This window comes from Saccopteryx bilineata, chromosome 10 (assembly GCF_036850765.1).
Source record: "Saccopteryx bilineata isolate mSacBil1 chromosome 10, mSacBil1_pri_phased_curated, whole genome shotgun sequence".
NCBI classification, from domain to species: domain Eukaryota; kingdom Metazoa; phylum Chordata; class Mammalia; order Chiroptera; family Emballonuridae; genus Saccopteryx; species Saccopteryx bilineata.
The window spans coordinates 51,786,585-51,803,548 of record NC_089499.1 but is presented as its reverse complement, the minus strand read 5'-3'; the positions used below and the strand labels follow the sequence as shown (position 1 = coordinate 51,803,548).

General features: G+C 46.7%; 1 protein-coding gene across 5 annotated transcripts in view; it reads right to left on the bottom strand.

Annotated features, from left to right (window-relative positions):
- Positions 1–16,964, bottom strand: part of SRGAP3 (SLIT-ROBO Rho GTPase activating protein 3) — a 259,954-nt gene that overhangs the window by 56,846 nt on the left and 186,144 nt on the right. For all 5 annotated transcript variants that reach the window (XR_010727270.1, XM_066244398.1, XM_066244399.1 and 2 more), the window contains exons 5-9: positions 15,918–16,103; positions 12,806–12,934; positions 10,770–10,991; positions 8,695–8,796; positions 5,995–6,192 (exon numbers count right to left, since the gene is read on the bottom strand). Coding sequence is in view for 4 of the 5 variants with exons in the window: in XM_066244398.1 (XP_066100495.1) it covers positions 5,995–6,192; positions 8,695–8,796; positions 10,770–10,991; positions 12,806–12,934; positions 15,918–16,103 (837 nt within the window). In the remaining variant the exon portion in view is untranslated. The remainder of the gene's footprint in view (positions 1–5,994; positions 6,193–8,694; positions 8,797–10,769; positions 10,992–12,805; positions 12,935–15,917; positions 16,104–16,964) is intronic.

Genomic DNA, 16,964 nt, shown 5'->3' with positions numbered 1-16,964 from the left:
TCCTGGGCTCTTCTCCATCAGATCCCCAGCTCTGCCGGGGGCGGGGGGGGCAGCCCAGTCCCATGAGGGCTCCAGGCATTTCAGCTCAGGTCTGGGAACACAAAGCAAGCTCAGGGGGAATGGAGCAGTGAAAGGTGCTTTTGTCAGGTGAGGGGTATGGGTGCTCTTAAGCAGAGGGCTTCCTTAGTCATCAAACCTCTGCTGTGCTTCTGGGCCAAGAGCAATGAAGATAGAACCTTCCCTGGGGGCGCGTGGCTGAGGCAGGAGCGCTTTATTGGATCTGTCAGAGAGGAGCTTTGGAACAAGTCTTTCTTTCTTCTGAAGGAGAAAGGGCTCTGCAGATCCCTAGAGATGATCCTATTAAAATAACCCCAACTATATTGGGGGATATGTTTTCTTCTTTCTCACAGATGAGACAGGTGAGGCTGGCAAAGGGAAGTGATGTGCTCAAGGCCCCTGGGCTGCCTCTAGCTCAGGGGCTGGGCCAAGCACAGTGCACTCTGGGCAATAGGGAAGGATGGGGCCATGCAGAATAGAAGCGCATCCACCTGCCCCAAGTTCAGCAGGGCCTCAGCCACACCTCCACACAAGTACCGGCTTTCCCTGACTCAGCAGCGGCCATGCTGCAACACCCAAACACAGGACCGAAGCCTGTGTGCTGGGGCACACCTTTGCTGGACCATGAGCCACTGCAGGTGCAGTCCACACCCAGTCAGTGACTGCTATATGCCTGGTATATAGGAAGTGCTGAGAGATTTGGCTAAACCCCTTACTTGGTGGAGCCGAGGCAGCAGAGTGAGGAGAGAAACAAGTTGTCCAAAAAAGTTAAGTAAAACACACAATTGGTCAGATGGTGAGGAATGAAAATAAGGCAGAAACGGAGGACTAGGAGTCGGGGCAGACCTGGCTGCAAAGCTGACAAGTGAGCCGAGGCCTGAGGATGTGAGGAAGGGGCCGTGTAGGTATGTTGGGTAAGGAGCATTCTAAGCAGATGGAATGGTAATTGCAAAAGGTCCAAGAACAAAGGCACAGGGATGGCCGAGATTGCTCCAAATCTGCCGGCTCATTTCTCACAAAGAAATCCATTCTATTGCCCCAGCCAGAATGGGCAGAAAGGGTGTCAGAGAAGCAGAGAAATTAGCAATAGAGCATCTGAAGCATCACCATCTTCCTGTGAACACAGCTGTAGGGAAAGGCCCCTGGCGTGGGGGCTGACCTGGGCACAGATGAGACTGGGGTCACCTGACCCTGTCCCCCCAGTGGGATTCTGCAATGGATGGGCTGGTAGAAGGTTGTGGTCAGAGGTGGATTTAACGGTGGGAGCGCCAGGCATGCGCCCTGGTCCCCGACTTCTAAAGGGCCCCGCAAAACCCCAACTTTACACTTTTTTCTAATGACACCAACTTTGGTTTCATATGTGCAATTTTAACATTAATAGTACATAATATAAAAAAAAGTACATAATATTTTTATTTATTTAAAAATATGGTTAACATGTATTTTTATTTTCCCTATCTCTCTTTTTTTTAAGGAGCTCAATATTTTCTTTTGCATCCAGGGCCTCAACCGACCTTAATCTGCCTCCGGTTATGGTGTCCCCTCACCTTGGCCATGGTCCTTCTTAGCTCCTATGACCTTGTCCCTTGGTTAAGAGTCATTCCCATTGTATCTATAGAGCATTTGACAGTTTTCAAACATATCCACTTGGTCCTCCCCACAATCCTGGACAGGAAATGTGGTGAGCATCGTCATTCCCACTCTACTCAGAAGGAGACAGGAGCTCAGAGCCATAGTCACTCAGTGTGTGACCTTGGGCAGATTACTGAACATTTCTGGGCCTCTTTAGGGTAAAATGAGAGTCGACTTGCAGTTTTCTCCAAGTGTGGTGCAGGGACCCTGGCCTCCAACCCAGCTGGGAAGAGGGTAAAAATGCAGATTCCAGCTTTGGAATACTAGAGTCTAACCCCTCATTTTATATCCGAGGAGGACACCACAGAGGGCCCAAAGTGGTCGCCTTTCCAGGGCCCCACCGGGGGAGGGAAGTAATGTGGGAATCTATATTTTGGACAAGCTTCCCATGTGATTCAAACGCACACTTCAGTTTAACAACCACTCACCGAGAGGCTCTCTCCGAATGCTTCCGGTAGCAACACCCCCTCACGTCATCACGCGTTTGAGAATTCACCACAAAAAGCACAGCTGAGGTCTAGGCAGATATTTTCTCTACAATGGCTCACTGCCCCTGGTAGTTGAAGCTCTAACCCCAAACACATAACTCAAGCCTTGGTGGGTTGTTCACTAATACCTGTGGTTCTGGGGCCCCGTGGACTCTGCCCACTTCTTCCAAGCTTCTCCCAGGCTTCAAAGGCCCAGGAAGGAAAGAATGCCATCAAATTGTACTGATGGAATATTATGTCCTTAAAAATACCCAAAATAATGTCACAACATCGAGTCATGAGGCATACTAGCCAACCGGGTTGATAAATTGAATACTAACATTAAAATATAACATTATATATATATAATATTATATAACATAGATGACCCTTAGTCATGGACGTTGGTGAATTCTATCTAACTTTAACCGGACCCCTTTCTTTGCTTCTGCCACCCTGATTCCTTTACTTCTGCTGCCAGAGTGAACTAATACTCATATGTACTCCTTGTTTATCTTTGTAACCCAGAAATTCTCCCTGCAGACAGAGGAGGTCCCCAGTGGAAGCGGTGAATTTCAGAAATTGGCATCAGCAGATTCACTAAGACTAGCTATGTTTTCTTTCTTGAAAACAACAAAGTAAAAGAGTGTCGATCAAGGAAATGCAGTATGTGTCAACTATTGGTTTTTGACAAGGGACCTAAAAAGGTCTGTCACAAGATAAATGTTAGAATTGGGTGGGTTTGTGCCTGACCAGGCAGTGGCACAGTGGATAGAGCGTTGGCCTGGGATGCTGCGGACCCAGGTTTGAAACCCCAAGGTCACCGGCTTGTGCATGGGCTCACCCGGTGTGAGTACGGGCTCATGCGCTTAAGCATGAGATCACAGAAATGACCCCATGATCACTGGCTTGAAGCCCAAGGTTGCTGGCTTGAGCAAGAGGTCATTGGCTGTGCTGGAGTCTCCTGGTGAAAGCAATCAATGAAAAACTAAGGTGCCACAACTACAAGTTGATGCTTCTCATCTCTCTCCCTTCCTGTCTGTCTGTCTCTCTTGCGCATGAAAAAAAAGAAAAAAGAAAAAAGAATTGAGTGGGTTTGTGACTGGTTAAATGACCATAATCTAAAAGTGCTGTTTAGTGGATCAATATTAGCCTAGTGCAGTGGTTCTCAAACTTTTTGAAGTAGGGGCCCATTTAAAATCCTACAAATAATTATAGGCACACTATATACAAATTTCTGAGAAATATGTTATAATAGTTAAGTCAAGAATTAAAGAAAAAAATATAAAGTCCAAGCATGGTTTTAAGGTAATTAAACAAAATAAATATGACAAAATTAAATTTATTCTGACATTAAAAAACATTTTTATATTACATTTTTTTAGTTATGCTTTTTAGATTTCTTAAAAAGAGGGGTTAAGGCCCTGGCCGGTTTGCTCAGCGGTAGAGCGTCGGCCTGGCGTGTGGGGGACCCAGGTTCGATTCCCGGCCAGGGCACATAGGAGTAGCGCCCATTTGCTTCTCCACCCCCCCCCCTTCCTCTCTATCTCTCTCTTCCCCTCCCGCAGCCAAGGCTCCATTGGAGCAAAGATGGCCCGGGCGCTGGGGATGGCTCCTTGGCCTCTGCCCCAGGCGCTAGAGTGGCTCTGGTCACAGCAGAGCGACGCCCCGGAGGGGCAGAGCATCACCCCCTGGTGGGCAGAGCATCGCATCGCCCCTGGTGGGCGTGCCAGGTGGATCCCAGTCGGGCGCATGCGGGAGTTTATCTGACTGTCTCTCCCTGTTTCCAGCTTCAGAAAAAAAAAAAAAAAAAGACAAAAAGTTACCTTTATTTCCTTGTCAACACTTTGAAGAATTCTTCTCTTTTTACTCTTAATTGTGTTGAGGGTAGAAAATTCTAATTCACATAAATAGGATGTTGAAAATTGTAGTAAAACATTCAAAGCCTTTTTAGATATTGCCACATATTCTTCTTTTATAGAAATCCAAAAGCTTCGAGACAATTCCTTATGTTTAATCATCAATCCAAAACCCCCACCATACATATCATCTTAACTTTACACCAAACAAAGGATGGAAGAAACTTGCCTCCAGTCTTTCCGGGGAACATGGGGGGTAGTGTAAACAATCCAGCACCACAGCTTAACAGCCTTTTGCAACCTAATCAGGCAAGTGAGGTGGGGGGTTGGGCAGACTGTCAGCTTACATCCAATTCCCCACACCTCTGTCCCCCCAAAATCTAAACTCCAAAAACCCTGTTGGTTTTTTGGTCCCCAATAGGCACATATTTCTCTGGAATATCATAAGGCGCACCTGGAAATCTTCTAGGGCGCACCAGTGCACCCTGGCACACACTTTGAAAACCACTGGCCTAGTGGCATGTTAAGTTTGAAAGCCATGCTCACTGAACCTACAGATAACACAGGTCTGACAAGACAACATATACAGGGTTGGACAAATGTAGGTTTAGAGTTGTGAGTATGTAAAACACAAAGTTTACTCTTGTACTATTATTTATTAATTATTATATTATTTTCCATCTGAACCACTATAAGCCTACATTTGCCCACCCCTGTATGTTGAACTGGATCAGGATCTTACAGTCTGGAGCCATGAACTGAATCCATCAAACAGGAAATCTAACTGGTGATAAACATAAGACCTATCCAAGATGTCACCTACTCATCCTTTAGAAGGAGACCTGGTTCAATGTCAGTGCATAGGAAATAGATTTAACTGATATTAACTTAGCTTCATTTTTAAAAAGGAATAGATTTTAAGACATATGAAAAAGAGCATGGTGCCTATTGTGGAAAGAGGTGAAAGTTTAACTCTATTCTGTGTTGATCAGACCACACTGCTGGGAGTCTCACTGTGGAAGAGGCACTGACAAATGGAATATGTTCAGGAAAGTCACTAGGATCCTGAAGCCACTCAAAAGGAAAGCTTATGAGGCAGGGCTGAAAGATATGTTGAGCCTGGAGAAATGAAAGTTCAGCTTTCTGAAACCACGCCCAAGGCTGTCCTGTAAGAATTAACTTCTCTTTGGATCATCCCAGAGAACAGAATCAAGATCTATGACCATAAATCCTAGAGGGGCAGATTTTTGAAGAAAACAGAGATAAGGGAAAACATAATAGCTACAGCCAGCCACAAGCCAAACAAAAGGGCTGTTTGAGGAAACAGAGCACTTTCATCTCTGGGCTGTGCAAGCAGAGTCTGGATGACTTTTTGACAGAAACATGGTTGAATAGGATCAAGCATCAGATGAAGGATTTAAGGCCCTTTATATCCCACATTCTATGTTCACTAAACACATATTGAACTAAAGCCCTGATATAATTGTTCCTCCCTGTCCCTGGCCGAGTGAAATGTTAGCCATCTGGGATTTGACATGGTGGGTTGGCAACTCACCAGCAATTTGTACAGATCACGCAGGGCATTGTTTCCGAAGCAGCACCCCAATTTAAGACAACCCAACAAGACAACCACCCACTAAACTTCAGGGGTGTCATGTGGGGCTGGCACCTGGCTCCATTACCATTTTACTCCAGTAAGTGAATCATTTTACTTCAGAAAGTGAACACACTTTCTGATTTTTTCCTAGAACAGAGAAGTTGCAATAATTGTCAGTTCAAGATCAATGCCGATACTATCTCTGGGAATTTAATTTCTGCATTTCACAAAGCCACGCCAGGCAACTTAGTTTGAGAAGCATGTTGTAAGAATTCTAGGTCTAACTGACCCACGTAGTTTTGCTGGTTGCCTCCTGGCTGGGGATGCTCCCCAAAAGTCAATGCCAGCAGATCAGCAGATAGAGAGTTCTGGGTCTACTTACTGTAAAATAAAACATTTCTGTTTCCTGCTGGTTGGCTCTCCTCTTGGCGATGTTGACCTTGCTCATGTAGGTCTCAGAGGCAGCTGACTTGACAGACTCTGTCGACCGACTGTGCTGGAAGGCGTCGGAGACATCGAAGTCCTCCACGGTCAGCATGTCCTGTAAGGTCTGCATGGTGGCATCCAGGGTTTTTCTCACCTGGGTAAACATGTCGACAAAAATCTTTTAGCCTCAGAACGCCTTTGACACCTCAAAGTTACTTTATTTCTTCCACATGAAGCCTCTAGGAAGCAGGCAGGACAAAGATGATCATTCCTGTTATACCGATGTGCAAAGCAAGGCCAGTTAGCTGATTGAAGTAAGAACCCAGGTTGCCCAACCTAAATCATTTTATAGGATTACTTCAGCCAGAGAGAACCCTGGAGAATATTGTAATGAACAAGGAACTTGGGTTTCTAGGTTTGTTTTCCTGTACCTGGTTATATAGCCTCAAACTAGCTCCTCCAATGGGAGGCAGATCCCTTGAGGAGAGACAAACACTAGGAATACACTTTAGGGAGGGGACATCTCAATAAGGTGGGTGGCTATCCTCAGTGAATGAACGCTCCAGTTATCTGCTGCCTGAGTGCAACCAAAAGCCTGACAGAAAAGAGAACCCCAGGGAAAACAGATGCTGGGACACCACCGTCCACTCATCTCTCAGGATTCCAATTTCTCTTGTGGAATTGAATGGGCCCTCACCTCACAATATTCCTCCACTGACTTGAGTCTAAATGGTGAACCCTAGCCTGACCAGGTGGTGGCGCAGTGGATAGAGCATCAGACTGGGATGTGGAGGATCCAGGTTCGAGACCCGGAGCTCACCAGTTTGAGCACGGGCTCATCTGGTTTGAGCAAACTCACCAGCTTGACCCAAGGTCGCTGACTTGAGCAAAGGGTTACTCGGTCTGCTATAACCCCACGGTCAAGGCATATATGAGAGAGCAATCAATGAACAACTAAGGTGTCACAACAAAAAACTGATTGATGCTTCTCATCTCTCTCTGTTCATGTCTGTCTGTCCCTATCTAACCCTCTCTCTGACTCTCTGTCTCAAATAAATAAATAAATAAATAAATAAATAAATAAATAAATAAATAGTGAACCCTATACTTTGATGGAACATCACTCCAAAAACAATTCCAGAAGAAAATGCACCTACATTCATTGTTAAATTATTGTTGCTCAAAGTTTCTTTCTTATCTCAGGTCTCAACTTAAATGTCACCTCCTGGTGACATCAGGCCCCCCTGACTACAAGTTTTAACTTAGTGCCTCTCTCTGTCTAATACTTTGCATACTCATTCATTTATTGGTTTGTTTTTTTGTGTGTGTTTGATTATTATCTGTCTTTTCTCACTAGAACAGAAACTCCATGAGAGGAAGTACCAGGCTGTCTTGCTCACTCACTTTACTCTGCACTTCGTACAGTGTTGAATTTAGCACATAGCATGTGCTTAAGAAATACTTGAATAAATATTCATTGCATATAGCTGTCAAATAAAAAAATGAATAAATCAATTCTTTCTAACATAGAAGCTGATAGATAGCTCAGGTCCAAAATCAAATTTTTTCATGACCATGACAGCCTACACAGAGGAGCACTTGCTCCATTGCTTTCTGTGGTTCTGATTTCCAATATAAATTCCATTAACATTATCTGAATACCGTTCCATGTACACAATTTAAAATGCTTCAGGGAAAGATATAGGGCAGGAATAAATAAAGAAAACACTCTGCTGATCTCCTCTGTCTCTTCTGGTTTGAAAAACAAACATAATATTTCTCCATATAACCTCCCCCCAGGGGCAGCTTTGATTTGTCATCATCCTGAGTGACAATCTGTCTCACATTTGTCCTAGCTCACAGAGTGAACTAGCCCTCTCTGCCCAGGACAGCCCTCTTGAAGAGACAATCACGGCTCCCCATCTCCAGCTGCGAACATGCTTGTCAGTGATAGACCTGCCCATGTCCCCACATGTCCTCCAGGTGGCTGACATTTTCCCTGCATGGTGGCACCCAGGCTGGTAGAGAGACTGTTTCCCACCTGGTCTCATCAGTCCACATCAGAATAGAACCACCACAGCCAGGATTTTCACTTGTACCCTCCCAGTGGTAATCTTGTGCCACCAGTGGAATTGGAGGTATGCTGGCCATGGTAAGGCAGAAATTATCTGGAGCTCAGAATCTATGACATATTTAGTGTGCCTGGGGTTATTTATTTAATTGTGTAAATTAAAGTACCTATTATTGTTTCTGATGATTCAAATAACATAAAGTCATTACAGAGAATAGAGAAATAGAAGAAAACAGGAATCCCCTATAATCCACAACCCAGACATAACCACTATTAACATTTTGAAGTATTTCCTTCCAGTCTTTTTTCTATGCCTGGGCAGTATATACATATGCATATACTCTAGTTATGATAATATTGAATATACAGTTTTAGTTTCTTCTTATATTTCTTTAACTCAATGTCTTGTAAGCATTCCTCCTTACCATGAAAGATTGTTGGTGTACATGGTTTTAGTGGTTATGTAACAATCCATCTTACAGACGAACCCCTAATTTCTTCTGTGTTCTTTGGCGAGTGTGGATTCCCCAGGACAAACTGTGTCTTCATAAGGAAATCCCTCAAAGAGCAGAGGGGCTCACTCACCTCCTCATTCTCTATCTTGAGAGTGGCCAGCCTGGACTGCAGCTGGTGGTACCGCATGAGCAGTTCTGTCTGGACGGGCTGCTGAGCGCTGACCTGGCACACCTGTAGAAACGACAGCCCCCGCTGCTGTTGCCCAGCGCTCTCATCGCCTGGGTGCGGTGAGGGCAGGAGATCTCAGCACTGTCCCTACCAGACGCTGCGGAAACAGGCTGGGGGAGCTTCAGTGAGCAGCCAAAGGAAACACAGCTTATACCTGGTAACACCAGATGGGCACCAGGGGCCACCCTCTCGAATTGCAAGGTGTGGCCTCTCGGTCATGCTTCTGCACCAGGGGGAGTCAACCTTTTTATACCTACCGCCCACTTCTGTATCTCTGTTAGTAGTAAAATTTTCTAACCGCCCACCAGTTCCACAGTAATGGTAATTTATAAAGTAGGGAAGTAACTTTACTTTATAAAATTTATAAAGCAGAGTTACAGCAAGTTAAAGCATATAATAATAATTACTTACCAAATACTTTATGTCGGATTTTCGCTAAATTTGGCAGAATAAATCTTTATAAAACAGCTTACTATAGTTAAATCTATCTTTTTATTTTTACTTTGGTTGCTCTGCTACCGCCCACCATGAAAGCTGGAACTCCCACTAGTGGGCGGTAGGGACCAGATTGACTACCACTGTTCTACACTGTGCACTCTGGAGGGTTTACTAAGAGCTCTGACATAATCTCATCAAGTGAGACTAGTTAGTTAATCTCCAGGCAGGACATTGGAGTAAAAAAGCAGCACCCCGAGAGAAGCCAATGGAAAGAACAATGATTGGAGAACAATCAGCCAGGTGCTCCTATCCCCCGGCAGGAAGGTGCTTCAGACAGGCAACTGTGAGGCGAGCTGCCTCTCACAGACCTTCTTCCCGAGGTTGACTGGGAGAGAGGGAGAGGAGGGACAGGAGAGAAACCCTGTGCTCCCAACATCCATTCCACCCAGGGCTCTGTCACCACATGTAAGCCTGGGGTAACTCAGCTGACATCATAAGGGACAGTAGGGCTATTATTTACTAGTTATTTACCACTAACTAGGCAACCCACACTTCATAATCACCAGTGGTAACCATGTGGTCAGAATTTTCAGATCCAGATGGCGGGCCAAAAGGGCTGGGCATGAGAGCAGAGGGATGGGGCAGGCGCTTCAGGAGAGGGCTCTTTTTTACAAGTGAAGAAAGTAGGGAGAACCATCCAGAAGGTCCAGCAAATGCCATCTGCTAAGGAGATCTCCTTGTCCCTTCCTGCCCAGCAGGTTCAGTCCCACCGAACTCCCACCAGATCCAGAGGCTGGCAGGCTCTGGTGCACTACTGCTGTGGGTTCCCGAACCCCCAGGTGCTCGGGTGGGACATAGCAGGGTGGAGGGACAGCGGCCTCTAGGAGAAAGTTCTGTGCACATATCCCTGGGGCAGAGAGGATGGAGTGGGGAGGCAGAGATGATGTCTGGTGGCTACGTTCCATCAGTCCCAAGACTAGGGCCTGAGCCTTAGACAGAGGAAGGGACAATACAGAAAAGCTCAAGGAACTATTTGCATGAGGGATTTTGTGAAACTTGGGTAACTAGAGTACATCTTTGGGACCTGTGACAAATGCCTTATCCTATTTTTTTTCCTGCAGAATTTTGCAAGGCTCTGAGCAGCACACACACTGAAGGGGACTCAGGTGGTGATATGCCTCCTGTATTGCAGGACAGGCAGTGCCCTGGTGAGGATGCTGGCCAGAGTGGCTGTGATGGGCCCAGCCTCTGTGATGCAAGGGAACAATGTATGCAGGTGTGGGGCTCTCTTGGAGTCTTGTAGATCAACTGGGAAGGATTTAAGGAGCACTAAGGTCCTGAAATTCTGGAGGTGGGAACCTTGAACCAGCAAGGTTAATGTATTAATGGTACACTCCTTGGCTGGGGAAGCTCTTGAACCAAGAACTTGACCCCAGGACTCTGAGATAAACATTCTGCATGTGGAACGGGGCTGATGGTCCTCTCCCGGCAATGTTCTGAGACACCGCCTCAATCATAGGCTCCTGGGGGAAACCTACCTCATCCCCCATGTGGGGCTGGAACTCAAACTTGAGAGGAGGACAGAAGACCTGGTTGTACATGTCCATGACGGTGTGCTTGTCACTTCGGGAGTCTAGGTTGTCCACCGCGTTCTCAATGACATCCAGCCCCTCATGGCGAGAGGTCTCCAGGTTGTACTCAGCTGAGAGGTAGGTCCGGAAGGTGCGGGCCAGGCTGGCATGAAAGCCCAAATCACAGCACTTGGAGACAGGCACACAACAGAAGGGTGCAGGTAAGGGCTGTGACATTGACGGGCAGGGACCACTAGCATTTCCTAGCCCATCATGCTGACTTATAATGACCTCTCATTCCATAGTGAAAATCTTTCATCCTGGGGGCCTTCTGCACTCTGGAATCCTACCACACAAATCACGCCAAAGCCTTCAGGGGGAGCTTGGGGTTACAGTTTGGGTAATAGCAGAACTTCTCTCAGCTTCCCAAATTCACCACATTCTTTCTCATCTCTAGGCCTTCACATGTGCATTCTCTCTGCCTGGCATACCCTTCCTCTCTCCTCCACCTAAACACCTTCCTTCAGGTTTTTGTTTCGAGGTTACTTCCTCCAGGAAGTCTTCCTTGGTGTCCTCCCCACTCAGAGTTATGTCAAATATACCTCCTGTAGAGGTCCATACCTCCCTCTACCTCCCTCACTGTGACACCTGCCATGTGGCATCATGGTTGCCTGTAAATGTGTCAGGGTTGTGCAGGGTAAGCTCCAGGAAGGCAAACCGCTGGCTCTCGTCTGCTGTGGCACCTCAGACCTAGAGCTAATAGCTGCTCAACAAAACTTTGGTAAATAAAAAGAAAGAAAGAACTGGAAGGAGTGAAAAGGCAAGTTGTAAGAAAGAGGGGGGTCTGGCCTCAGGCACTGGAAGGCACAGGCAGGGCCCAGCTGATCCCTCTCCTGGGGACAGTGAGAAAGGGCCCCTCCTGCAGCCCTCCTGACTTCCTGTTGGGACACACCAAGGCCAGAGGAAAAGGATCCATCCACCGCTATGGAATCCTTACTGAGCATCTGCTGAACCAGAGCCCCGTCTGTGGGGGAGGGGTCAGACACAAGAAACAGTCCCAGTTCCAACACAGACAGAGGTTCTCCCTGACGACACCACTCACAGTGCTCTCTCCAAGCACGCTGTCCTGACGGCCTGTCCTATGCAGCTGGTACTCGGGAGTCAGTTTTCCTTTTGCTTAAACTGCCTGATTTCTCCAGTGGTAACATCCCCAAGTAGTGTCTGTGTACAGTGGAGCCTTGAACAACTCAGGTTTGAACTGTGTGGTCCACTTATGCACGGATTTCTTCCAGTAACTATGCAGCTGGCCCTCTGAATCCCAGCTTTCACAGCCTCAGATTACACCAACCATAGACTGAAGACAATATTTTTAACCCAGGGTTGGGAATCCATGTAGGCAGAGGGCCAACTATATGCATTGTTCCCCTCTGTTTTACATAAGAGACTTCAGCATCTGCAGAAAATGAGGGACAACTGTAGTTAAGTTTTAAGTTAAGTAGTAGTTTGTAGTTAAGTTTGTAGTTATATTAAAAGTTATATATGGATTTTTGACTGAAGGGGGAGAGCGGCACCCCAACCCCCACATTGTTCAAGGGTCAACTGTAATTCTGTCTCATTCACTATTTTCTTTCATGTGCATGTGTATATCTGGCAGACTAGACCTGGGGGTGCTGAACACATCTGTACCACCCTGGGAAAGCCCTAGGGTGTGGACTGTGGACAATCACTGCTGTGCCCCAAACCCAGCCAAGGGCCTGGCTAGAGGAGGGCACTTGGGGGCACACATTGAATACATGCCCGCCCCACCCAACTGTGCCGGGGCCGCCACAGGCCCACTCACACCCACGAAGTAGAAACTCATCTCCCAGGCCCCACACGCTCACTGCCCTTCCCCTCCACCCTGGAATGTCAGCTAAGCACAGGGCCAGCCCCTCCTCCAGCTGATGACTGGCACCAGCGGCCCGGGGGCGGGGCCCACGCAGTCCCGGACTCCAGGTGCTCACATCGATCAGGTCGGAGACATCGTGGATGTAGTACTTGCTTATAGCTGCGTTGGTGGCAGCCAGGTTCAGCAAGTAGTCGTTCCTGGCCTTGGTGCACTTCAGCTTGTTCTCGGAGTACTTCGCCTGCCTCTGTTGGTTAGAAGGAGAGCAGAGGTGAGAGCTGAGCCCCTGATGGCAGGGATTGGGACTCTCTTTATGGTACTGCCAGCGAGTCAGTCCGCCACACCCCTCTAGGATACCCGACTCCCCATGCTAGGTGAGTAAGATTTGGGTCCTGTACTCAGAAAGCTCACCTTACATTGTCCACATGCAGCCAACAGCGCTGCTCAATAAGCAGCAGCCTGTTACTGGCCTCTGCCAGAGCTGAGTCAAGACCTCCTGAGGCCCCTGCTCAACAGCCCCAAATGGCGGCCCAAACTGTGACGATGGCCTCCGTGACCTCTCGAACCCCTCTTCCTCCATGCTTTCCATCATTGCCAGCCTCCTTTGCTCATCCTTTAAGAGGCCAAGTTCATTCCGGCCTCTAGACCTTCAGACTAATTGCTCCCCTGCCTGGCAGGCCATTCTTCCAAGTCTCTATGTGGCCTGGTCCTTCATGTCACTCAGGTCCTTACCCAAGGTAACACGGTCAGGTCGGATTCGGACGCAGCCTTGTCTAAAATGCGTGGCCAGCATCTCCACTCTCCCTCCTTCCACTCTATCCCCTTGCCCTATTCTTTTATTATTACTATTATTTAATCTTTATTCAATTTTTAGTGATTGTTTTTATTTTTATTTAATTTCTTAAGACTTTATTTTTTAGAGCAGTTTTAGGTCTATAGCAAAATCAAGAGGAAGGTACAGACATGTCCCATATGCCCCTGCACCCACAAATGCACAACCTCACCCATTATCAACATCCCCCACCAGAATGGTATATTCATTCATAATTATCACCCAGAGTCTATAGGTCACCTTAGGACTCACTCTTGGTATTGTCTACTCAATTATCACATCATACAAAGTAGTTTCCTGCCCTAAAAGCCTGCTGTACTCTGCCTTTTCGTCCTTCCCTCCCTCCAACTCCTGACAACTCCTCATCTTTTTACTGTCTCCATAGTTTGGCCTTTTCCAGAATGTCATATAGTCGAAATCATACAGCATGTAGCCTTTCCAAATTGGATTCTTTCACTGAGCCACATGCATTTTAAAGTGCCTCCATATCTTTTCATGCCTTGCTTGCTCATTTCATTTTGGATCTTAAATATTTAGTCAATATTCCATTGTCTGGATATACCACAATCTATTTATCCATTAACCTACTGAAGAGCATTCTGATTGTTCCATTTTTCTTCAAAAGCACTTTTTAAAAAAACTTTTTTAATTCATTTTACAGAGGAGAGAGAAAGGGAGAGAGAGAGACAGAGAGGGAGAGAGAGAAGGTGGGGAGGAGCTGGAAGCATCAACTCCCATATGTGCCTTGACCAGGCAAGCCCAGGGTTTTGAACCAGCGACCTCAGCATTTCCAGGTCGACACTTTATCCATTGCACCACCACAGGTCAGGCCTTTAACACCGAATATTATATTTTTTTACTTCTTTGTGTATTTGCTGATTTTCAGTGCCCCTCCTCGGCTAGAAAGTAGGCTCTATGAGGTCAGGGACGTGATCTGCCTTGTTCACCGCTGATCATTAAATGATTTCCACTGGTCAGAGCATATATGGGAAGCAATTAATGGCACAACTAAGTGGAACAATGAGTTGATGCCTCTCTCTCTGTCCTCCTCCCAAAATTTGTGGAATTGCCAACATATTCTCCAAAGTGGCAGAATTATTTTACATTCCCCCCAGTGGTGTACAAGGATTCCACTTTCCCCACATCCTCTTCAACATTTGTTGTCATTGTCTGCCTTTTTTATTTTAGCCATCCTAATGGCTACAAAGTGTGGTCTCACTGTAGTTTTGATTTGCATTTCCCTAATGACTAATGATACTGAACATCTCTTTATGTACTTATTGGCCATTCATACATGTTCTTTGGAGAAATGTCTACTCAAATCCTTTGCTCATTTTTTAATTGAGTCTTTGCCTGATTATTGTGGAGCCTATTTTTCTTTGCCTTTGGAAATTACCCTGAAATCTTATTTTATTGCCTCTGGTTACTTTTCCAGCACACCCAAGTCCTATTGGATCTTACTCCCACTCAATCTCCTATGATTTTTAAGAGCTATGGGGTCATATCACCATAGAATTCGTTTCATTGAAGTCCAAATAAACATTTGGTACAATGTTTGGCACATAAAAGGAGACCAGGAAATGTTTGCTGATTCCATGGACTGAATGAATGCAGAGAATTCAACAAGGAATCATAGCCTTTTAAGAAGAAATGAATCTTAGAAGTCACCTAATCTAGGATGACAAAAAAGCAACCCTGGGCACTGTCCCTCTATATTCTGGCCATGGCAGACATTATTAATTGATCAGAGCACTGATTTTATCTAAAGCCTGAAGAGGGCTCATGATCCTCAACACAGAGCTCTGGGCAGCCACTACCAACCCATCAGAGTTGACATGAAAGGGGAGACTTGCCACTACCATTAGATGTTAAACTGAAGTTAAGAGAGATGTTATACGTGTGGTATTTTCAAAACTCAGCCTGACTCCAAAGCCAGCACCCTTTCATCACGTCCTACGAAAGCACCTTCCAGCACTGGAACACTGCAATTCTAAGTCACCTGTCTTGTCCTTGGCAATGCAATTCACCAAGTTCCCAGGTACTGGTTGGCAGCCCAGTGCTGTTCCCTTTCGTTGGGACACACTCAGTCCCAACCAGCCCCCAGCCACCTAACTAACCCCTGGAGTAAGCTCTCGCACCCACTAATGCCTGGTGGCTCCTGCCCATCAGAGAATATGGGGCAGGAGTGGGGTCATAGTTCAGCTCTCTTGTCAGCTGAGGATCTCCCTGCCTGCTGATCCTGGCATGAGGCTAGGCCTGCCTCCTTCATGAACTGACCTCCACGAGAGCAGGTTTGGGCGGCATTATTATTCTACCCTGAAAGCCCCCAGGGTGAGAGGGGGAGGCCAAGGCTGTGAGGGCGAACAACCCCCCTTCCTGCCCCAGGGCCCTCACTCGCCTTCTCCTTCATCTTCTCAATCTTCTTCACGGAGCTGCGGCGCTGGGGCCGGTCCTCGTGCCGGAGCAGGTTCATGCTCAGCTCTCCCGCCTTGTTGAACTGCTTCTCCTCCTGCTTCTCAGCCTCCTTCAGCTTGCTCTCCGCACTGATGCTCTCCGCGTGGTACATGTGGTAGGTTTTCATGACCTGGGGACACAGCAGTGTGGGAATCAGCAGGCTGTGAGGCCCAGCCTGGGCAGCTCTAACGCTCCTGTCCCCGCAGGTCTGCGCTCTAGTCTGCTCGGCCCTCCCTCTTCCCCGGACACACTCGGAGCTCCCGCAGCTCTTCAGTTCTGCCCCCACTGAGGACTGGGAATGATGATCATCCTCAGCTTCATCTTCATCATCATCATCATCACCAGCATTAAATCCTTACTAGGTACCAGGAATGAACTAGGAAAGAGAAAATTTTAAAGGGCAGCCACAGCCCTCAAGCATTTGGGGTCTCAGAGGTGATACCAGCTCTTCCTCAGCTGCCCTCTCTAGCCTGCCAACCAGGATTCTTGTGTCCCAGCCCCGCTCCCAGGTCACTGGAAAAGCCCCTCCCCCAGGACTCATGGAGCTCCCATGGGAACATCCTTCTTACTTACTCGCATACAAATTATTTTCTCAACTGTTCCCTTAAGTAAAATTGGCCTACAAATGGCTCTGTCCCCAAAAGGTGTACTACTGTGTAACTGAATACATATTCTATGTTTTCTGAACTAAACTCATTCTTGACTATTGGATGAATTTCTGTAAAACATACTGCACTTTGCTTCTCTGTGTCCATAATAAAAGTTGGATGTTGTTATAACAAGGGAATTTTTTGAGTCAGAGGAAATTCTAGATGTCATCTAATTTGACTACCAAATTTTATAACCAGGGCAACTTTGCCCAAAAGGGCTTCTCTAAGATCATATAGTATTAGCAGCATAGTCTCCAGACTTTACATCCATGCGGCCAACCCCACAATCAAGATTTAGAGCACTTGCATCACACCAAAAATCCTCCTCATGCCCCTCTGCA